Here is a 19,038-nt window from a genome sequence, read left to right as displayed (position 1 = left end):
CCTACTGGAGCTAGAAAGACGAAATTTGAAGGGTAGGTGGGGCCATGGAGAACTCTGTTGTGTGTGAATTTCATGACCCTAGGTCACAGGGCCTCGTCTAAGAGATTTTCACTGGTGGGGGGGGGGGGGGGGGGCAGAGACTCAAGGAGCCAAACCTAGGGTACCCCCAAATCCTGTCTTCTCACCGAATTTAGGCCACTTATTTTTCATCCCAGCCCTGAAACCCGATGAACTTTTTTGAACACTAAATAAATAAAAATGCTAGACCATCCGACCCATGCCTTTGCATTAGTTTTTATCCCCCTAACATTGCCCCACCAGACAGTAATAAGCATACAAAGAATAAAACCTTAGTTTTGGACCCGCTAAACCTTTTTTAAGTCGGCCATTTGTTTACGATTTCAGCCTCTGTTGAATGCTTCACTGTACGTCGGAGTTCGAATTAACGACTTATTCCCGTTTTCTAAGAATCTTACTCCCGTTATGGCTGTAAGGGAGCCATCCCTTATTTATAGGTAGGTATGCGTTTCTGCTCCTCTGTTCGTGCAAGGTAGAGTTAAAACGTTGAGAGTAAATATTTTCTGAGAATAATCGAGCGAAATGGACAATTGATGCCCTCGAATGACCTGAACATTGACCTTATTTTAGCAATTTATTACCAACGCATTATCATTATTATTATTATTTTTTGCGAACCACATCGGTTTCTAATGGGCCCCGCCGGCTAATGAGCGTCAGGTGCCGAGCTCTGATGGCCAATGCCAGCTTCTGGACCCACGTCGGCCTCTGGTAGTCCACACTAGTCTTTCCCGTCCCCAGAGACAGACCACCAGGCTGAGTTTACGATCACCCAGAATGGGAGCTTCATTACGATTAGGAGCTACTCTTGCCGCACACCGGTGACCGTCCAGCCAGAAGTTCTACGTCGCGTAATGAGAACGACGAAAGGTAGACACAACAGATTGACGCCCCGAGGACAGAAACAACAAGAGAATACTTGAAAGAGAATATGCGGGAAACGGAGTTAGGTCGCCTGGAAACCCGAAATGTAACGTAGGTATTGATTAGCGGAAAAAACAATGATATCAGGTAAACAAAATAAACACGTAAAACAGTCAGAGGTAATCGGGTATATTAATGTGCTCACACTGCATCCATGTTTCGTTTACGCATTTGTTTTTATGTGTCTTGCAGTAAAAATTCGTTTGCCTTTTCGCTTTTGCCGGCCCCCCGCCCCCCCCCCCCAGTAGTGGCATTTTTACCCTGACTGGGGGGGGGCGGCAGGCCGGTGACTGCGGGGGTTTGGCCCCCCAGTTAATATGTGAGACGAGGCCCTGCTAGGTCAATATCTTCAAGGTCAAATAAGGTCAAATGTGGTCAAATCTGCCATAGGTATGAGCGACTTTTTTGCGTTTACACGCCGATAACTCAAAAAGTTACCGGCTGATTTCCTTTTTTCTTTCGCTATACGAAAAAAATGCATTTTTAAGTATGTATGGTGAATTTCTAGTTAATCCAACAATAAATACATATGGCAGTTAGAAGTTAGAACTTAGAAGCATGGGTGGAGCTTTCTCAGGCAAGTTGGTGGGGCCAAAAGTCGTCAAACCTATAATGTCCGATTGTTAAGTTAGATAAAGTGCAACATTGAATAATATTTTTTTCATTACAGTGTTAACATTTTGTATTACACAGACGTTTCAAAGCTCCTCATTGCGAGAAGATTGGTTTGCTAAGCAACAAAGTCCTACAAATCAGCGTAAGTTGGTGGGGCAAAACGTTTAGGTATTGCCTATTGGTGCACTCATCAGAAGCGTCTCGTCGCGTTATTTTGTTTGCTGCCTCGCCCGTTTCGCTGCGCCTCGAGCTATGGGCTATGGGTTATGGGTTCTCGAGCTATGGGCTGTTTTCCCGCGCCCCGTAGGGGGGGGGGGGGCGAAACGGCCCCCCTGTTCTTTTCCGTCAATATCTCCTAAACGGCTGGAGATATCGCCACCAAACTTTCAGGACCCCTCCGGGCATCAATTTTACACATTGTGACCAAACTTTTTTCAGAGGCTATGATAGGTTGGCCACAAATGACGTCAGAATGACGTCATGTTCTGCCATTTTCGACCCAAAAAAGACCTTCGCGAGAAGAGCTGTCAGGCCTACAGCTTTGAAGATAAAGAAAAATGATCAAGACATAAAAGGTGTAGAATTGACAGGGCTACAAAACTAATCTCTCGGATTTTTGCAGTTTTTGAATTTTGACCCCCAAAAATCAAAAATGCATTTTTTTATATATTGGCCTAAAAATTCAAAAAGTTTTTTGAGTTTCGAAAAAAACGGAATATATGTGATAGTACCTACCGTCTTCTATCTACATACCAAATTTCAGATCGATATCTCCTTTTTTGGCCAAGTTATAGCGAAAAAACTGTTCAAAAATGATGACGTCAAATTTTCAAACTCAATTTTTGGCAATTCTAGACCACGTAGGGCAAACCAAAGACCACCATTGGACTTCCCGTGACGAGCTGCATCGAATGGATACCCATTTTATGCAAAAATATCAACTTTGAAATTTGACCTAATTTGACCTGACCTTGACCTGACCTTGACCTGACCTTCCCCAAAACGTGACCTAGGCTGGCCCCAAAGGCTGTCTAACCCGCATAATCGTAAATGTCATGTAAAATGGACCATAAAACATGTATCACACGGCACTTTCATATTGTGACCCCCGGTGACCTGACCTCGCTGTGACCTGACCTGGTATCAGTGACCTCAGATAGCAAAGTATGTGTTTGACGAACAATGTACCATCGATGGTTTGCAATAACTTACCAATTTACTCGATTATGTGTTGCGGTTAGGGTGCTATACTGCACGTGCGCACGTGCAGGGGGCGCTTCCAGATCTCGAGAACGGCTGGGCCGATTGCGCTCAAATTTGGTACACGGTTGGAGACCGGTTGGTAGGGTGCCGTGCAAAAGTCAGTTTGGACCCCGTCTGAACGTGCGCACGTGCAGAATGCCGCTTCCAGATCTCAGGAACAGCTGGGCCGATCGCGTTCAAATTTGGCTCACCGCTAGCGACCGGTTAGAAGGGTGCTTTGCACAAGCCTGTTGGAAGTACCCTCTCGCCCTTCCGCACGTGCAGGACTCACTATCTCGCTCGCTCGTTCTTCGCCCCAAAAGGCGTTTTACTGGTGTATAATATAGTCTGTCGTAGACTATATATTCCGTGGTGACGGTCAGGGGCACTACATACAAGCAGAGCACCATAAGCCGGTGACAGGGCTGACATACCATGTTTTGATAGCATGACGGAAACAGACTTTTTGGGTAGCCAGGAAATCGCATGCGAGAGCCTATTCAAATTCTTACATCGGCCTTTATATGCACAAGTCGCATACAGGTACAGGATTTGGCACACGATTTCCAGACTCGAAAGACTGTTTGGAGCCACTGAGGAAGGAATGAGTGAGTTAAGTTGAAAGTATTGATTTGGTTCAAAATGATTATGTCGATATCTTAGTTATTTAAATATAAATATCTTATGAAGAGAGCGATTGGCATTTTTGGTATGCAGTGTTATTCATTGAAAACAGGTGAGGGCGTTTGAGTCTTTAATTTAGTGGTCGCCGCTTACTAATCATGCGGCATACACGCCGCATATAACCACCAATGCCGCAACGCAGCTTAGATTTCGAAGTAAGCATTTAACTCTTTGTAAGCCGTAAAGTCACGTGGTATTTTGTGAATTATATTTAAAGTTGCTTTAAAAACCAACATAAAGAACCAAAATATTTTGGATTTTGTTTTTTAATTTTTAAAATTTTATCGAATTGCCATTATTCATTCCTAAAACTTGGGTAATGAAGTAAAAAAGAAGAATGAATCCCATAGTCCCATGACCTTTGGAGTATCAACAAGATGTTTTTATTTGTGACACGGGGGCCCTGTTTCACCGGTGATAGCAGCACGCCGATTTTACGACTTGTCAAATTGGGTTTCCATGGAGACATCAACAGGCCCATTGCTCCAACACTACCACAAGTGTGACGTCAGCTCGCGCAATTTGATAGCAGCGTGGTAGCAGCAGCCCGTGAAACACCGCCGGGGACGATGGGAACCGTAATCAAAATCCCACACAAAACAACATCAACATCGTACATTACGCTCTCTCTATCGTCTGGAGGTTTCGAAAGATGCTCTCCAGAGATGGCGCTAGTAAGTTTGGCAGACATGACGTCATGCTTAAAAGTGATGGGTTTTGTGAGAGCAAATGTAATAATAGTTGAAAATTTTGTACTTTTGCTTAATTGAGAAAAAATAAATTTACAATTGTTCAAAACAGCGTTTTCCTCATTCATCCTTCATTGTTTTAAGAGGAATATAGACAGTTTAAATCTTTTGTCTTGACCGCAATTCGCACACGCACTAAATTAAAAGCTGGAGTTTTGTGCGTTCGTAAGTCGTGATTTGAGAAAATAAATTGACAATAATCTTTTGCACTTTTGCTATACAATCATTTTTCAATGTAGATAAATGCATGAATTATTCGAAAATAGGCATATCTTTGAAATATTATGATTTTCCACAAGCAAATTTTTCCAAAAAATTGAACTACTTACAACTGACGAACGCACCCAATAATCTGGATGTCTTAGGATGAGTTCGTCATTTTTTTTTCCCAAGGAAATACGATACAGTTTAAGCTACTTTTCCGATTTATTAGGGTACTTTTGCCAATGAATCAATAAATAAATGACAACAATTAATCTCATTATCAACCATACTCGGAAGAATTTTCTTCGCATAAGCGCGAACACATCCGCGCTTTCATGAAAAGTAACGCCTGTAGAGGTCAGGACTGCTGCTTTATGTTTCGCAAGGTGGCGCAGCGCGCAGGGTACCGAGTACCGACTACCGAGGCTGAGGTCTCCAGACTCTCCACCACGATTTAGCTTGGAAATGGCCAATGGGGAAGGTCTCACCCAAAAAACGGACGCCCTTTTACACAGCTGCATAACGAAAATGAATTATTGGCATAGCTGACCATACGTCCCCTCCCCCTCTCCGCCCCAGCTCAATTGGAAATATCGCCTATTTTCCTTAGTCAGTTATATTCTGACTAATTTCTCACTCTTCTGCAGATGTCCTCTGCGTAAGTCGTGTGCTTGCGTAAGTGTGCCAACTATATAGTGCTGCCTACACTCTACAGTGCCTACTGCTTCCACCATTGTCGTTATAATTGGTGATTCTCAGGTCAAAAGTTACACAGTGGTCTCAGAGAACAATCGTTTCAACTAATTTAACCCTCGCCCGTATTGGTGTTTTTCCAGCCGCGAACGTATAAGGGGGGGTCCGTTGGACCCCCCCCTTGCCGTTTCGCCCCTGATCGAGCTAGAGCTTCGCGGAAAAAACGAGCGTGTTGCCCGTGACGAGAGGAAGCCGATGATACCCAATTTTAAGGTCCTAGGTCATTGGTTGACCTTGCAGGTCAGGTCAATGACCCAAAAGTCGGGAAAATCGGGACCTGTTAGAACGTCGTAAAGTGTGGCTGCTTTGGGGTTTTTCGGGGTGCTGATCACGAATATCATGTTAGTTTTGATCACAGATGATGTCTTCATGCATTTAGGCCGGGTCGGGTCAGGTCAGGTCAGGTCAACCAGTAAGGGTGTTCGTAGTAGGTGGCAACCGCCTCTGACAGCTTCGTAACATGTTACGAAGGCACCAAAACTACTTCGTAAATGTTCATATGGTTGCTAAATTCGAATTCAGCTCTAAAAACTGGCCTAGACTAAACATGTAAAACTCGAAAAAGTGAACCGAGGTCATCAAAGGTCAATGACCTGACCTGACCTTCAGGTGACCTTGACACCCACCCTAATGCATGGGGGCAACATCATATCACATGTTTGAACGCTTGAAACCACGAAAAGACTGCAAACGCGCGGCTAATGCGAGCCGACATACGCCGAATCGCGATTCCGGCCAAACATGGTCTCGAAAAGTAGGTCACAGGTCAAAGGTCATTTGGGTCAGGGTCATGAAATTTTCAGGGTAGGTGTAAAATTGATGAACGCGAGGGTACTGAAAGTTTCGTCACGATCGGCCGCTTTTTACGCGAGTTATTCGCGAAAAACCATGGGGGGGTCCGTTCGACCCCCCCCCCCCCTATACGGGCGAGGGTTAACGATTCAAACCGTTGCATTCTACTTATATTCCGGTCAGTTCTGCTACTAAACGATTCCGGCAAAACACTCTTTAGGTTATGTATTAGCGAACCACCACACAAAATTCGCCCAATCAATGGTCAGTTATTACTGCTGGGCTGAACTGTCATACGCTATATAGCCTATTGCAGTCAATATTTTCAGAACGATACCGACTGACGAAACACAACGTATTCGCGGATTCGCACATACTTGGCACCCAGGTGGCCTGTCAGCAGCCGCACAAATTGAGATGGTACACCGTAAAGCATGCCTTTCCACACAGGCACAAGCACAGGGACACAAATTTTCAAAATCCAAACTTATTCCAAAACTGGTCAAATACTAATAGGCATAAAGTTTTGAGGTTTTCTCATGTTCATTCTTCTTTCAACACACGCGGCAGACTGCAGCAGAACATCTCACAGAGCTGCGCTGGATGCAGTCATGAGCTGGGACACGGTTTGTGACCAATGACCGATCGGGGGTGCCAGCCTCCTCCCGGCACGCGATGCACTGGCCGCCGCGCAGTCGATGTCGGGGCACCGCCGGCATTCGCCGACAGGGTTCCATCCGATTCGGTGTATTGGTGGCAGCCCGAACAGTGACCCACGCGAAGCTGGTGGACGTCGATGGCCGATGAGCGATGCCCTTCCGCGACCGGCGGTGGCAGTCGGTCCCACATCAAGAACAGATACCAGTCATGCGGTCAGTCGGCGACGGCGCGGTCGCGAGCCGATCTGATGGTCGCGCGGTGGGCGTTGCCGACGTCCACCCGGACCGTCGACTGGGGGAGCGCGGCCGCCTCTTGGCCGCCACCTCTGGTCGGCGCGCTTGTTGCGCTGTGGGACGGCATCCACTGCAAGTCGTTCACTGTGAAGCGGTCGTTTGACCGGGCCTGGCAGGCGGGGAAAGGAAGGGGGCCTCGGATGAAGGAAAACCATCCCTCAGGCCAGCTGCCTCTCCACCTCACCATGGCAGATAAGCGGACACCCTCGTGATCATCGCAGCGATGATTGCCAATTGGTGTGTCATTATGGGAGAGGATGCCAGCCTCCTTTGCAAGATAGTCTGCAGCCCGACCCATTGCCTGTGGCAGCAGACTGGGCTTGATAATGCGGTGCAGGACACACCAAACGTAAGCGGCCATCTGTACCCCTGTGCAGTCTGGGCTGACTGACTCAAGAGCCCAGAGTTGCCCTCCCCCACCATTCTGTGCACGTGATAACTGGATGGGACATGCCATGGTCAGCATCTGTTCAAAAGCTGCCCTAAGCATGTGAAGCTCCACTGGCATGCTCCAGCACGGCCACAGTCAGTTCTCACTTCTCAGTTGAACCTCCAATGGAAACCATTCATGAAGTAGAGATCAGGGCGCCTCTCACACTACAGCACACTCAACGACTGAGGCGCCAGCTCATCACTTGCAGGTGGTTCTTGCCAGGAGCAATGCCAGCCACTCACATCAGGTGATAAAAGCAGTGTACAACTGCAATTTTTAAGCATCTATGCTCTTTCTGGTTTTCTCCTGTTGAGATCCACTGCCATGCATGAACTTGATGGGCTTTTGTTGTGCTCCTCCCATGTGCAGACAGGTTTCTGCTGAAACAAAGTAAAGCAAATGTGATTAATAATGGCCCTGTTTCACCACCCAGACACTGTGTGCGCTGGCAGCTATGCTATGGTAGCTTCGGCATACCATAGTGTCACTCAAATGACGTTGCATGTGATCTCTTTGTTTATGATGAATCGCACTTGGAACAGAGTGAGAGGTCCTGAAAAACCAAGTGCCTACCAAGAACAGAGGTTTGAGTTCAAATACTGCTAGCATGCTGCTGGCGCTGGCGCCACAGCGTGCTAGCATTCTGGGATGCTGTCATAGCTTAGCGTCAGAGTGAAGTTTGTTGACACTGCCATGGAAACCCAATGCTCCGACACACGCAGCACACTGCAGTGCTCTGCCGTGAAACACCACCCATGAACATTAATTGCATAATCAGGATCGAAGCAGTGTGGCAGAGTGATTTTAATTTTGATTGCACTTTCTAGAGATTAACAAGTTGTTAGTGAAATGGCTATTCATTATTCCTATTACCATTGTCTAAATTTCACATTTCAAGACAGCATTGACATGTTATCTAAAAAAAGGTTTAGACTTCAGGTGGTCCCGGACTCAGTTATTAACAAGAACAAGGGCAAAAAATTGTCAAAAAAATATTTAAAAATACCTGCCTTCATCAACACCTCATCTAATGACATATCCTCCCCTCCATGCAATAAGCAAAAACCGTTTGAATAACAATGTAATATTTTGCAACCGCTGCACCATTACTGTCACGTACGCTATCCCTAGAGTGGTTGCTGGTAAGTAAGTGGTTGTCGTCATCAACTCGTCATGCAGCAGCTGATTGGGATGGGCGGGGCCTATTTTTATCCAGACGATAGAGAGAGCCGTACATTACCATTACTCAAGGCCATCTATAGAAGGTACAGTCACTCTCCCGCCGACCAATCAGAGACAGATCCTGAGTGACGTCACCCCTGATGCTCGCAAGGGGTGCTCCATTCCTTTACAACGTAAAAATGACTAACTTCGTTTGAAGATTGTTGGTGACACTCTACACATATCTCTCAACCGTTGATGTCATTGGAAAGTCCAACTAATTTTCTAGCGATAAAAAAGAGCAGCAATATGCTAAGAAATGGCCGGTTTTGAAGATATAGACGATTTAAAAATCCTCTGCAGTTGCAGGAAAGCAACGTAAAAACGCATCTAGCTTATATTTTTACTATGAATAAATCATTTTTCAGTAAGTTTTTAGATATGGTATCGATTTAATCAACAACTTTATTACAATATTTTTATTACTTGTAACTTTATTTCAAAATAATATTTTCAAAGATGGCAACTGTTGGCAAGTAGCTTTAAAGCGATTGTGGCGCACCGCGCCATTATTGTCCTTAGGCCCCCTTATGATGTCATCAAAAGTGGAGTGACATGGGCCTGCACACACACACAGCTTGGGGGGCACAACCAAGGCCATCTATAGAAGGTACAGTCACTCCCCGCCGACCAATCAGAGACAGATCCTGAGTGACGTCACCCCTGATGCTCGCAAGGGGTACTCCATTCCTTTACAACGTAAAAATGACTAACTTCATTTGAAGATTGTCGGTGACACTCTACATACATCGCTCAACCAATGATGTCATTAGAAAGTCCAACTAATTTTCTAGCCATAAAAAAGAGCAGCAATATGCTAAGAAATGGCCGGTTTTGAAGATATAGACGATTTAAAAATCCTCTGCAGTTGCAGGAAAGCAACGTAAAAGCGCATCGAGCTTATGTTTTTACTATGGATAAATCATTTTTCAGTACGTTTTTATATATGGTATCGATTTAATCAACAACTTTATTACAATATTTTTATTACTTGTAACTTTATTTCAAAATAATATTTTCAAAAATGGCAACTGTTGGCAAGTAGCTTGGAAGCGATTGTGGCGCACCGCGCCATTATTGTCCTGAGGCCCCCTTATGATGTCATCAAAAGTGGAGTGACATGGGCCTGCCATTACTGGCTCGTCAGAAGGAATTTGGCTGTTTTATGTCGGCTTATTTTTGGTTAATTATTGGTTAATCTTTTCTTTGTTTCATTCGTTGTTGGACTGGAATAAGTGGGTTGCTTGTGGGCTGTATATCAATATCATGATCACTCACAGCTTTTTGTGCGTGATGGAAGAAATGTAAATGTGTTTGTCCAAGTTAGATAATGCAAAGGAGGTCGCAGAAGTTGGAGATTACCTTGGACATTCAGGCGGTTAGTATGCCATATTGCATGCTTTTATTTTGTGTCAGACAGTGATGGATGATTTTACTGGCAAGTTTCTTGTCTTTAGGACTCAGCCAGCCATGCTTCGTAGCAATACAGAGGCCTGTTTCACCACAAAATATTATGGAATATTATTCCAAGACACATGCACAGTAAAGAACAGTGGGCGGAGCTTCTGAAGTATGACGTCACAGTAGAATATTCTGCCACAGAATGGCATGACAGATTTGTGTAATATTGATTGTTTTGATAGTAGGTACTTAACGTGGACACCAAGCGATTTGGTAAATATTTACTTTACGTCCGCAAACCTTTTTTTAACAAGAAAAATTCACATTCTTACCTTATTTGATGTCCTGAATTCAGATATGATGTTGAAATGCATCAAAAATGTAAAAAAAACCAAAAACCCACCCCGCACTGCATAAATACACCGAAGAAAAACCACGCCTGCGAAGAAAATGAAGCGTACAACATTGCCCTTTTGAATAATAAATTATGTGGATATTCATTTGATTTTCAACGTTATGAAAATGACGTCATAAGCCAATGAAACATCAAAAAATGGTCACAACATAATCAAACCTTACCTAACCTGACCTACTGATGTTTGCCTACCGGGGGATAAGGAAAAAGTTACTTGCAGGAATAGATTGCAAGCAATGGTAAGTCAAATATTTTTAGGTTAAGCGGTTATGCATCAGATACACAACCACTTATACACAACCACTTAACCTAAAAATATTTGACTTACCATTGCCTGTAATCTCTCCTAAGGCAGTGCCTTCGGCACTGCACTGCTTCGCCACGATTATTTTGACGTCACTTTCCTTACAATTTTGTATCATCTTTAAATTCGCTCATTCTTATGACGTCATTTTCCTTACAACTTCGTATCATTCATAAATTCGCTCAACCTTGGACGGTCTTTTGACGCGCGCACTGCGCAGTTCCGGTCGGAGATGAGAGCTGGAGGTTGGCAGTGACGGTAAATACTAAATAGTGTGCTGTTGCTTTTAAATTCGTTTCTAGAAGGAATAAGTATCAGAAATGAAATCAGGAGATCTTAGAGTGTCTTGTGAACGTCTTTTATATATCCGTATCTTTTGCGGACCTAAAGTATATAAATACCAGCGATTTAAGCATGGCATGTTTCTTCCTTGTGAGGATGTAATGGGAGATGCAATGGTCTGAGCTGGTGAGTTACCACCAAGGTTACCACCCTACAGCGTAGTTGGGAAACATTTACAGTATGGTGTATTGTAGTGATTTTCTTGTGAAATCAGTTAACATTAAGATTTTAAGTTATTGCCACATTCGGCTGCTGAGCAGAATATTCTGACAGTATTTTACAAAATAAAATTGCCATCCAGAGTGTGCAACACCACCCAAGAGGGGATATCACACTCACACCCAGCATATGCTCTTCTGGGTGCGAGTTGGATGGCACTGGATGAAATTTGTGTGCAGTATTTTTTAGCAATAAAAAGGTACCTACTTAGTCATATGGCAGGACAAACAATATTAGCTAGTCATGGTGCCTATAGTCTGACAAACCTAAGAGTTAAAGCACCTGAATCACTTACCACATGTTTTTAACACTTGAAATGGATGGTTCAGAGAAATTTGTGTGAAAAGCTGTGAGAGAAAATATGTATTCTCAGTATAGATAGATGCATTATGCATATGCCTTAAGAGCCATTGCACTTTGAATCCATTCTTTCTTAGGTTTGTTAGACTACAGATGATTAGACATCCCTTGTCTAACATTCCTAAACTGAAACCTTGCTGGCTTTGCTGTTCTGCATCCTTTAATGGCACCGGGGGGGGGGGGGGGGGGGGGCAGTTCATCAGCATACTATCCCCTTTGCGCTTGACCTTACCTTTGTTGTTATCAAAAGAATGATCTTACCCCTAAGTTATATAGAGCCTTGTGGAAAAATGAGCTAACCATTGCAGCTATCCATGAGAGGTAGGCAGGCATGTTTGTCATGTCAAAACATGTCAAATGCTGACTTTTCACTGGCTAAATGACAAAGTTCAGATGGATCTCAGGTGAGCTCAGCTGACCTTAGAAGTCCTGGACACATAAAAGTCACATATGAAACACTGGCTGTGAGAGACCATTTGAAACATAGATGATACCTATTCACCACTCTGAAATTACTTTGGTTTAGGACATTCCCCATCACCAAAGAGCTGACTGGTATTGCATTGGTACTCATCCATTGGTACAACTCATTCACAGCTTTTTCATCTATACTGCTTGGAATTGACTGCTGGTGGTTACATTGCACTCTAAGGCTTCTGTTTTTCCTAATAAGTCACTATTCATTCTCATCTGTAGAAAACTTAAAAGCTTCTATATGTGTCAGGACTCAGGAGAGGCTGAAGCTTGATTTTAAGATGCTGTTTTGCAGGTTTCTTGCCCTGGAGTATGGCTTTCCAGCAGGGGAACAACATATCTCAGTATCTGCATACTGGGCCACCACATACAGACTCGAGAAGCAGCGCCAGTCTTCCCACTGATGTTTCACGAAAAATTCATTATAGAAAAGGTAAGAAAAGAACTAAGCAGCCATAGCATTAGTATCTCCAAATTTTCTTGAGGGTCTTGTGTTTGTCAAAGATAAGTGAGTATAGGTAGGAAAATAAATAGTCAGTATAACAGCAACAGTTCCAAGTTCACGAAGCTGAGTTGCATCAGTCATCTGTGTCAGCAAACTTAAGTCTTGTTTATTCGCTGTTTTTCTGATCATCCATGAACAGCACAAAACTTTAATTGATGGGTTATGGCTGGTTTGTACCATCTTCAATCTTCATAGAAGGTGTTCTCTGCTTCTGACCATTCTCTCTATGGGCACAAAATGAACTTGTACCTAACGCGCCCTAAAGCCCCAATAAACAAACAATGAATGCTTTCACCCTCTCCTCCTCTGCCGGGCAGGTGTTCAGTCACGTGTTCCAGCTGGCTGAGCTGGATGACATCCTGGACCGCGAGGTGGTCTACATCGAGCTGGTGCAGCGCGCGCCACTCCAGCCGGACACGGTGCTGGCCTCGTTCGAGACGTCCGCGCGCGAGTTCCTGTTCCCCAACATCACCACCACGCCCCAGTACTCGGGGGCAGATCTGGACCTGCTCATGGAGCCCACCGTACACTTTCCGGTCAGTGCAGCGCGCCCGGGCGGTGGCGGCTGCTTCTTTACCCATCAGCTGATGTTGAAGTAGACATATTTTCTTCGTGAGATAGTGACATGGATGATGCAAGCTGATGAATATTATGATATTGGCAGGGGTGTTCTCGGAAAATGCTATGTTTCGGCGTTCATTCGTTCACTTGGATTTCCTACTAGCATTCTTTTTATGAATAAATGACCGAATGGTTGGTGGATACTTAAGAATAAACATATACAAATGACCAACGCTGCTGTGCCTTTCCTCTGCAAGAATTCTCTTCTCAGCCCTCTGTGAGCGCTCTCGCTGTCGATGTCAGGTTTTCTCTCATTTCTCCTAACTCCGTTGTACCCAGTGCTGAACATCACTATTGTCTCCTCTGCCAGGGCTCGCTGTCTCCGCGACTGGAGGTGTCCACCAAGACGACCGCCAAGGAGGTCCGCACGTCCATGTGCCGCTCTCCGGCTCGTAGGGCGACACGACGCACCAGCCCCGGGCGCAGCGACGGCGCCGTCGTTAAGGTAACGAGGACCCGCTGATGGTCCGCTCTATGTCGACGTTTGTTCGACTCGTTCGTACTTTTCAGATAGTTGTTTGTGAATATATTCAGCTAAGTGTATCGTGAATCCATTTATTCCAATCGGCTCCAATTTGTTCGGGGGTAATATTGCGTTTTTTATTCTCATGCCTATCCCGTATCGTCCTGCTTTCTCTCCACCATTTTTGCTCCTCCTCCCTTCATCCCACTCCGTACCTAGTCAATGATATACCATCTTCGTCCATCCCACCGTGTCCCTTCCCGTTTTGCACCACCCCTGCCCCTGCTCCGTCCTGCGTCTGTTGTATGTACCTGCCGTTCCACCCGATCCCGGACCGCCCGCCTGACCGGCTCCCTCGGTTCTGTCCGTGTCTGTCGGGTGTCTGTCGGTCCGGTTGTTTTGCCGGCAGCGGCGCGCTGCGTGTCGGTCTGATTGCTGTGCGTGCCGGGCCGGTGATTCTCGTGTCCCGGCGGGCGCCGGCGCCCGGTCCCGGCGCGTCCCGTAGCTGTCACTAGGTCACCGATCGATCCCCGGCCCCACCGGCGGCCGGGTCGGCCTGTCCCGCTGACCCGACGGCGATATAATTCCGCAGCGGCCTTATTTTATTCATAGATTCTCAAAATATTATTTTTGATAACGATTTGGTGCCGTTGGCGGTACATCAATGCCGAAACTTGTTTCGATTACGCCCCGCAAATATTGCAGCAGCGCTCCAGCTGGATATTTTGTTGTGTGCAAATGTTTAATGGTAGAGATAAAATATGCAACACTCGACAAAGGGTGTATGTTTCATGTACATTTTAGTGTTTAGTACCATTTCCCAGAACCCTAGTGTTTTGTGAACAGTACAATGTAACATGTTCTAACAACGGAAAACGGAACGTGCGATAGATAATGTTACATTATTTATCGTTTTAATTCTGGTGGTGTGCTATGTATAATAGAGGTGCATGCATGAAATATGTAAATATTCTGCATCGTAGGACGTAGTTTCAATTCTTGGGATGCCATGGCCTTGCTTCACGTTTTATAGGTCCGGTAATTTTGACATTTGGACTGGGTTTGGGGATTTGAAGCCGGACAGCGTCGCTGTGAGCGACCAGTGTTGTTATACCCATAGTAAGTATGGGCTTTTACAGCAAGGCATGTCCTCTTTTTCCTATGCATATCGTATAATATGAAGGAACTTCCTCTCTATAAGATATACGTTGCCATATATTTATTGGCATTTGATCATTTTATTAATAATCAAGAGCTCTGGTTATCATGTTTGGTGAGTCATTCCATTGTGAGTCGCATTTTGTAGATATTCTGTACAGTTTTCATTTGTCCATTTTCCCCAACTCGTAAGCGATTTTGAGTGGGTGTACTGGCTGTTGGGACAGCTTCAGTGCCGGCTGTCTGTAGCTGCAGCCCCTCGTCAGGTACCGGGACACCAGTTGACCTAGCCCGGTTCCAGCTACTGTAGTCAGGACTGTGTGGCCAGGCCGGCTGACTGGGACCTGTAGTTAGTCCGTACTCCGTACAGACTCCGTACAGAGTCTCCTGAGCCGCCTGTCTGTCTGTGTGTCCGTGTCTGACGGTGGATGGCGCGCCGCAGGCAGCCCCGCAGTCGCCGCCGACGCCGCGCCGGCCGCCGTTCGTTTGGCGGCGCGCTGACACGGCTCTGCTGGGTCGGCAGCCGGGCGCTCCGTCCGGCCGCCGGCCGCCGGCCCTGCCGCGCTCGCGCAGCCTGGGCGCGCTGGCCGGCACCGGCCGCGGCCGCCACTGCCACTGCGCCTGCGCACAGCGGCCGCGCAGTGCTAGTGCCGAGCGGGCGTCCCGCGCGCCGGCCGCCACCGGCTCCCGGCAGCGCTCCCGTTCCCTGGAGAGGCCTGACACCACCGGAGCAGGGGTGGGAGCCGTCACCGACCGCAGCGAGCTCCACATGCCGTCAGGTACGGCACCTGCGGACGAGAACAGTGGGATCGGGAACGGCCTGGCGCGGGGAATGATAACGTCAATGTAACCGGGCGCTACGCTATAAAAGATGACGAGACTTTGACACGAATATATTTAAGTGCTAGCCTACATATTTTCACACATCGCTGCTTCTGAAAAGAATGACGCAATGATCGTATTATCACCATCGATTACGACCTACCTGCTATTGAACAGGGAACACTTCACTTCATTGACGCAGCTCTCGTTTGTCGAAGTGAACTAACCACTTCCGGAACCCTCCACGTTTGTCGCGTCTTTCCTCGATACGATGCCCCCTGAGACTCTTCTGACCGGCTCTCCTCTCCTCCAGACTGGTGTTACGTATGCGGCGCCTACACCACCCACCACCGCTGTGCCGTCTGTGAGGCGTACCGGCGCTACTTTGGCCGAAACTACCCCGGTCACCATCACCTGGACTGCTGCAATTGCTACTGCCCAGTACGTGTCGCTCAGACGCGGCTGAAGGGAGCCCGGCCCTTGAGTGAACAGGGAGGCCATCCCTTGAGTGGACAGGGAGGCCACGCTATGGGTTGTTTAGTCACGCTGAGGTAGTATCGCGAACATTTGTCACAGACTCACAGTTGATAGTAACATATTCTGTATGAGCTAGTGACCGTGTCGTGATTCGCCAAAGTTTGTGACGGGCTCTGAGTTACAGCCTGTAGGGTAAAGTGTAGCTAATGTGCTGAAATTGCCAGTCTCCGGCGCTGAGCTGTGTTGGCTGACGTCTGTGTTCACTGTTGGCCAGGTGACGGCGCCAGCCCCGCGCTATTCGAGCCGGTGGCTGCACGACTCCGACTGCAGCTCCGACGACAGGTGAGGCTGGAGCGAACGATGACACTTATTGAAGACGGGGGAGAGATTGGTGATCTGTCTTACGGGAGATGGGAGAGCGATGGTTTATCTCACGGGAGACAGGGGACAAGTAAGAACGGTGGTGGGTCTCGCGGTAGGCCGTTAGTTTTACTTTTGACATCGAATACGTAATTGGACACTAAATCATCAGTTTTCAATTTGGGACAGGGCTCAGAGAGTGTGCGTCGGTATGCCTTGTATCGGCCATGGATTACCTTTGTGCCACTAACAGTGCAGGCTGGGTCAGCAATTGTCGCATTTTCGGGCATAGTCAGCGAAGCACGAAACATGATTGGGAAGTTTAGGCCATACATGCACTTATATGTCACATTGGGAAGGTCCTCAAAATGGAACTCCAAAATCATGCTCCCAGGGGTACCCGTCTATCCATCTACCCTGCATCACATTTAAACTCGCGCTAACCTACTCTCCCTGCGCCCCCTCTCCAGCAGCTCGGCGGGCCGACCGTGGCTGGACCCTCCTCCACCAGTCGGCTGCACCAGTCAGCGCCAGGCCTACTACCAGAACATGGAGCAGCTGTACCGGCGGCTCTACCTGCAGGCGGCCCGGCGCGCCCGTCGCGAGGCACTGGCCTCCTGACTTCGGCGCCATCGCCGGCTGTGCCGCCGCTGCTGCCGGCTCGACTGCCGCTGCTGGCTGGAGGACTGAGCAAGCTAGACAGCCGTCGGTAGGGGAAGGTCCGTCTGGGTCCGGTGAACTGCCTGGAGCTGACGCCGGTGACCGGCGAGACAGGACGGAGGTTTGGCTGAGCCCACGCCAGAGGAAGGTTGATACCATCGGCGCCAGGATCTCCTCACGACTGAGGACCCGATCTCCGGCTGGACTAGTAGTCTCCCGTCTCAGTCCGGCCGCAACGTAGCCACCCGGACCGTCTCTTCAGCGGCTGTCCTCGGCCAGCCCGGTCCTCCATAGCTCTCACTGCCAGTAGGTACCGCCATGACGCCAGTCAGGCCCGTCTATCCAGACGAAGGCTCCATAGCTGCCCGATTCCGAGGGACGGGCGGGGTGCGGCACTGGTCCTTCCCACATATCAACAGAGGAACGAGACATCCATGTCTTTACCTACTGCAGGTTTAGATTGGTTTTAGATCTGCATTGTTGCATGCTAGTGGATTGCGCTTGCATTGGTTAGATAGCTGTGCATTGCACGCAGTTGGTAGGACGTGGTTAAAGTCATAAGCGTTGCCCGCTGGCTGGTAGTTGCGATGGAAGTTGTTGAGTTCGAGACCGGTCCGTCCGCTGTTCCGTCCATCCGGGTCGGTGTCTAGCTCGCCTGTACGCAGGTCTGGTATTGGCTAGTCAGTGCTCTAGGGGAGATAGGGCGTCGTGTGTAGCGTAATAACGGCTAGAGACGTCTTGTGCCGGCTTCCCGTACGCTAACGTGTAAGTTTGTGCTTTTAGAGCGATTTAGGGCTGACGCCGCGATTGGACGAGAGGTAACGATACGTTTTACGATCCTCGACTTTACACGAATTGATCCATGCGATGCGATATTCCATTACGAGACCTTTTTATATATGTTTGATATGCCTGTATTCTGACTAGTTCCAATTAAAATGATGTGTAACATTGATTCCGGTTCAATATTTCTAGTCCATGCGTTATTGGTTAGAAAATCTACGATCCACGCATAACATGCGTGTTCTTACGAGTCATCTGCATACATTTTTGCATCATTATACATTTGTATTGTTATATTATTTAGTCCTAGTATGACGATTGGTTGTTGCCGTCTGATATTTTACCAGCCATTATTCGAATTATGCGACATGTTTCGAGAGCGATGCGTAGTGAGTCGAACCGTGTGACATTTATTATTTGTGCTGTTGTGGGATTTTATTCGTCGTCCACCTGCCTATTCAGTTTTAAATCATGGAGAAAAATCATGGAGCACGCTCCTCCCAAGCTACAGGTAGGGCCTAATCAAGAGGACGTTTTCATTTTGTCAGTACCACGTTTCTGGCACATACCTCGTTTAATAACAAAAAGTGTAGCAATTGTGACGAAATTAGCTCAGAGTTCCCGCGTAGGTACCGCATAGGTTGCTCGACCTTCTAGTCACCGTTTTAGTCACATGCGATGCCATTGTTACGTCGTTGTTTAATTTTATGAGCTGGCACCACGCACACGCCCGTTTACATGTTGTGCGATTACTGCATGAACTGAGACTTGAACACCAATGTGGAAGAACAATAAATCTGCACGAAACTGGGCTCGGAATTCTCTGCCGATGGGTGTCATTTCCCGAATGTCCTGACACATGAAAAGCCTGACTACCGTGACGGGTGCCAGTGCCTTGTCGTAAGGAATTATCTTGCTACAATACTGAGTTACTTAGGACTTCCTTCAAGAGCCCCTAATCGAGCCTGAGATCTGGACAACTACACGCGATCTACCGGTCCAAACTACAGTCATGGTGTGACATTC

At 47.0% G+C, this 19,038-nt stretch overlaps 1 protein-coding gene across 2 annotated transcripts; it reads left to right on the top strand.

Moving 5' to 3' along the window:
* Positions 1-9,784: 9,784 nt before the first annotated feature.
* On the top strand, positions 9,785-18,823 carry LOC122384057 (spermatogenesis associated 6-like protein). Of its 2 annotated transcripts, none has more exons than XM_043371036.1 (8): positions 9,785-10,026; positions 12,459-12,596; positions 12,986-13,204; positions 13,600-13,734; positions 15,434-15,689; positions 16,046-16,173; positions 16,484-16,551; positions 17,040-18,823. In XM_043371036.1, the coding sequence occupies exons 1-8, from the start codon at positions 9,979-9,981 to the stop codon at positions 17,188-17,190; spliced, it is 1,143 nt and encodes a 380-aa protein (XP_043226971.1). In that variant the 5' UTR covers positions 9,785-9,978; the 3' UTR covers positions 17,191-18,823. The 2 variants fall into 2 exon arrangements, with proteins under 2 accessions (XP_043226971.1, XP_043226970.1); XM_043371035.1 differs by having other exon boundaries at positions 15,353-15,689.
* The last annotated feature ends 215 nt before the right edge of the window (positions 18,824-19,038 follow it).

The sequence above is a fragment of the Amphibalanus amphitrite genome, unplaced genomic scaffold (genome assembly GCF_019059575.1).
Source record: "Amphibalanus amphitrite isolate SeventyFive unplaced genomic scaffold, NRLGWU_Aamphi_draft 000180F_arrow, whole genome shotgun sequence".
NCBI lineage: Eukaryota > Metazoa > Arthropoda > Thecostraca > Balanomorpha > Balanidae > Amphibalanus > Amphibalanus amphitrite.
This window is presented reverse-complemented; position numbering and strand designations above follow the sequence as displayed.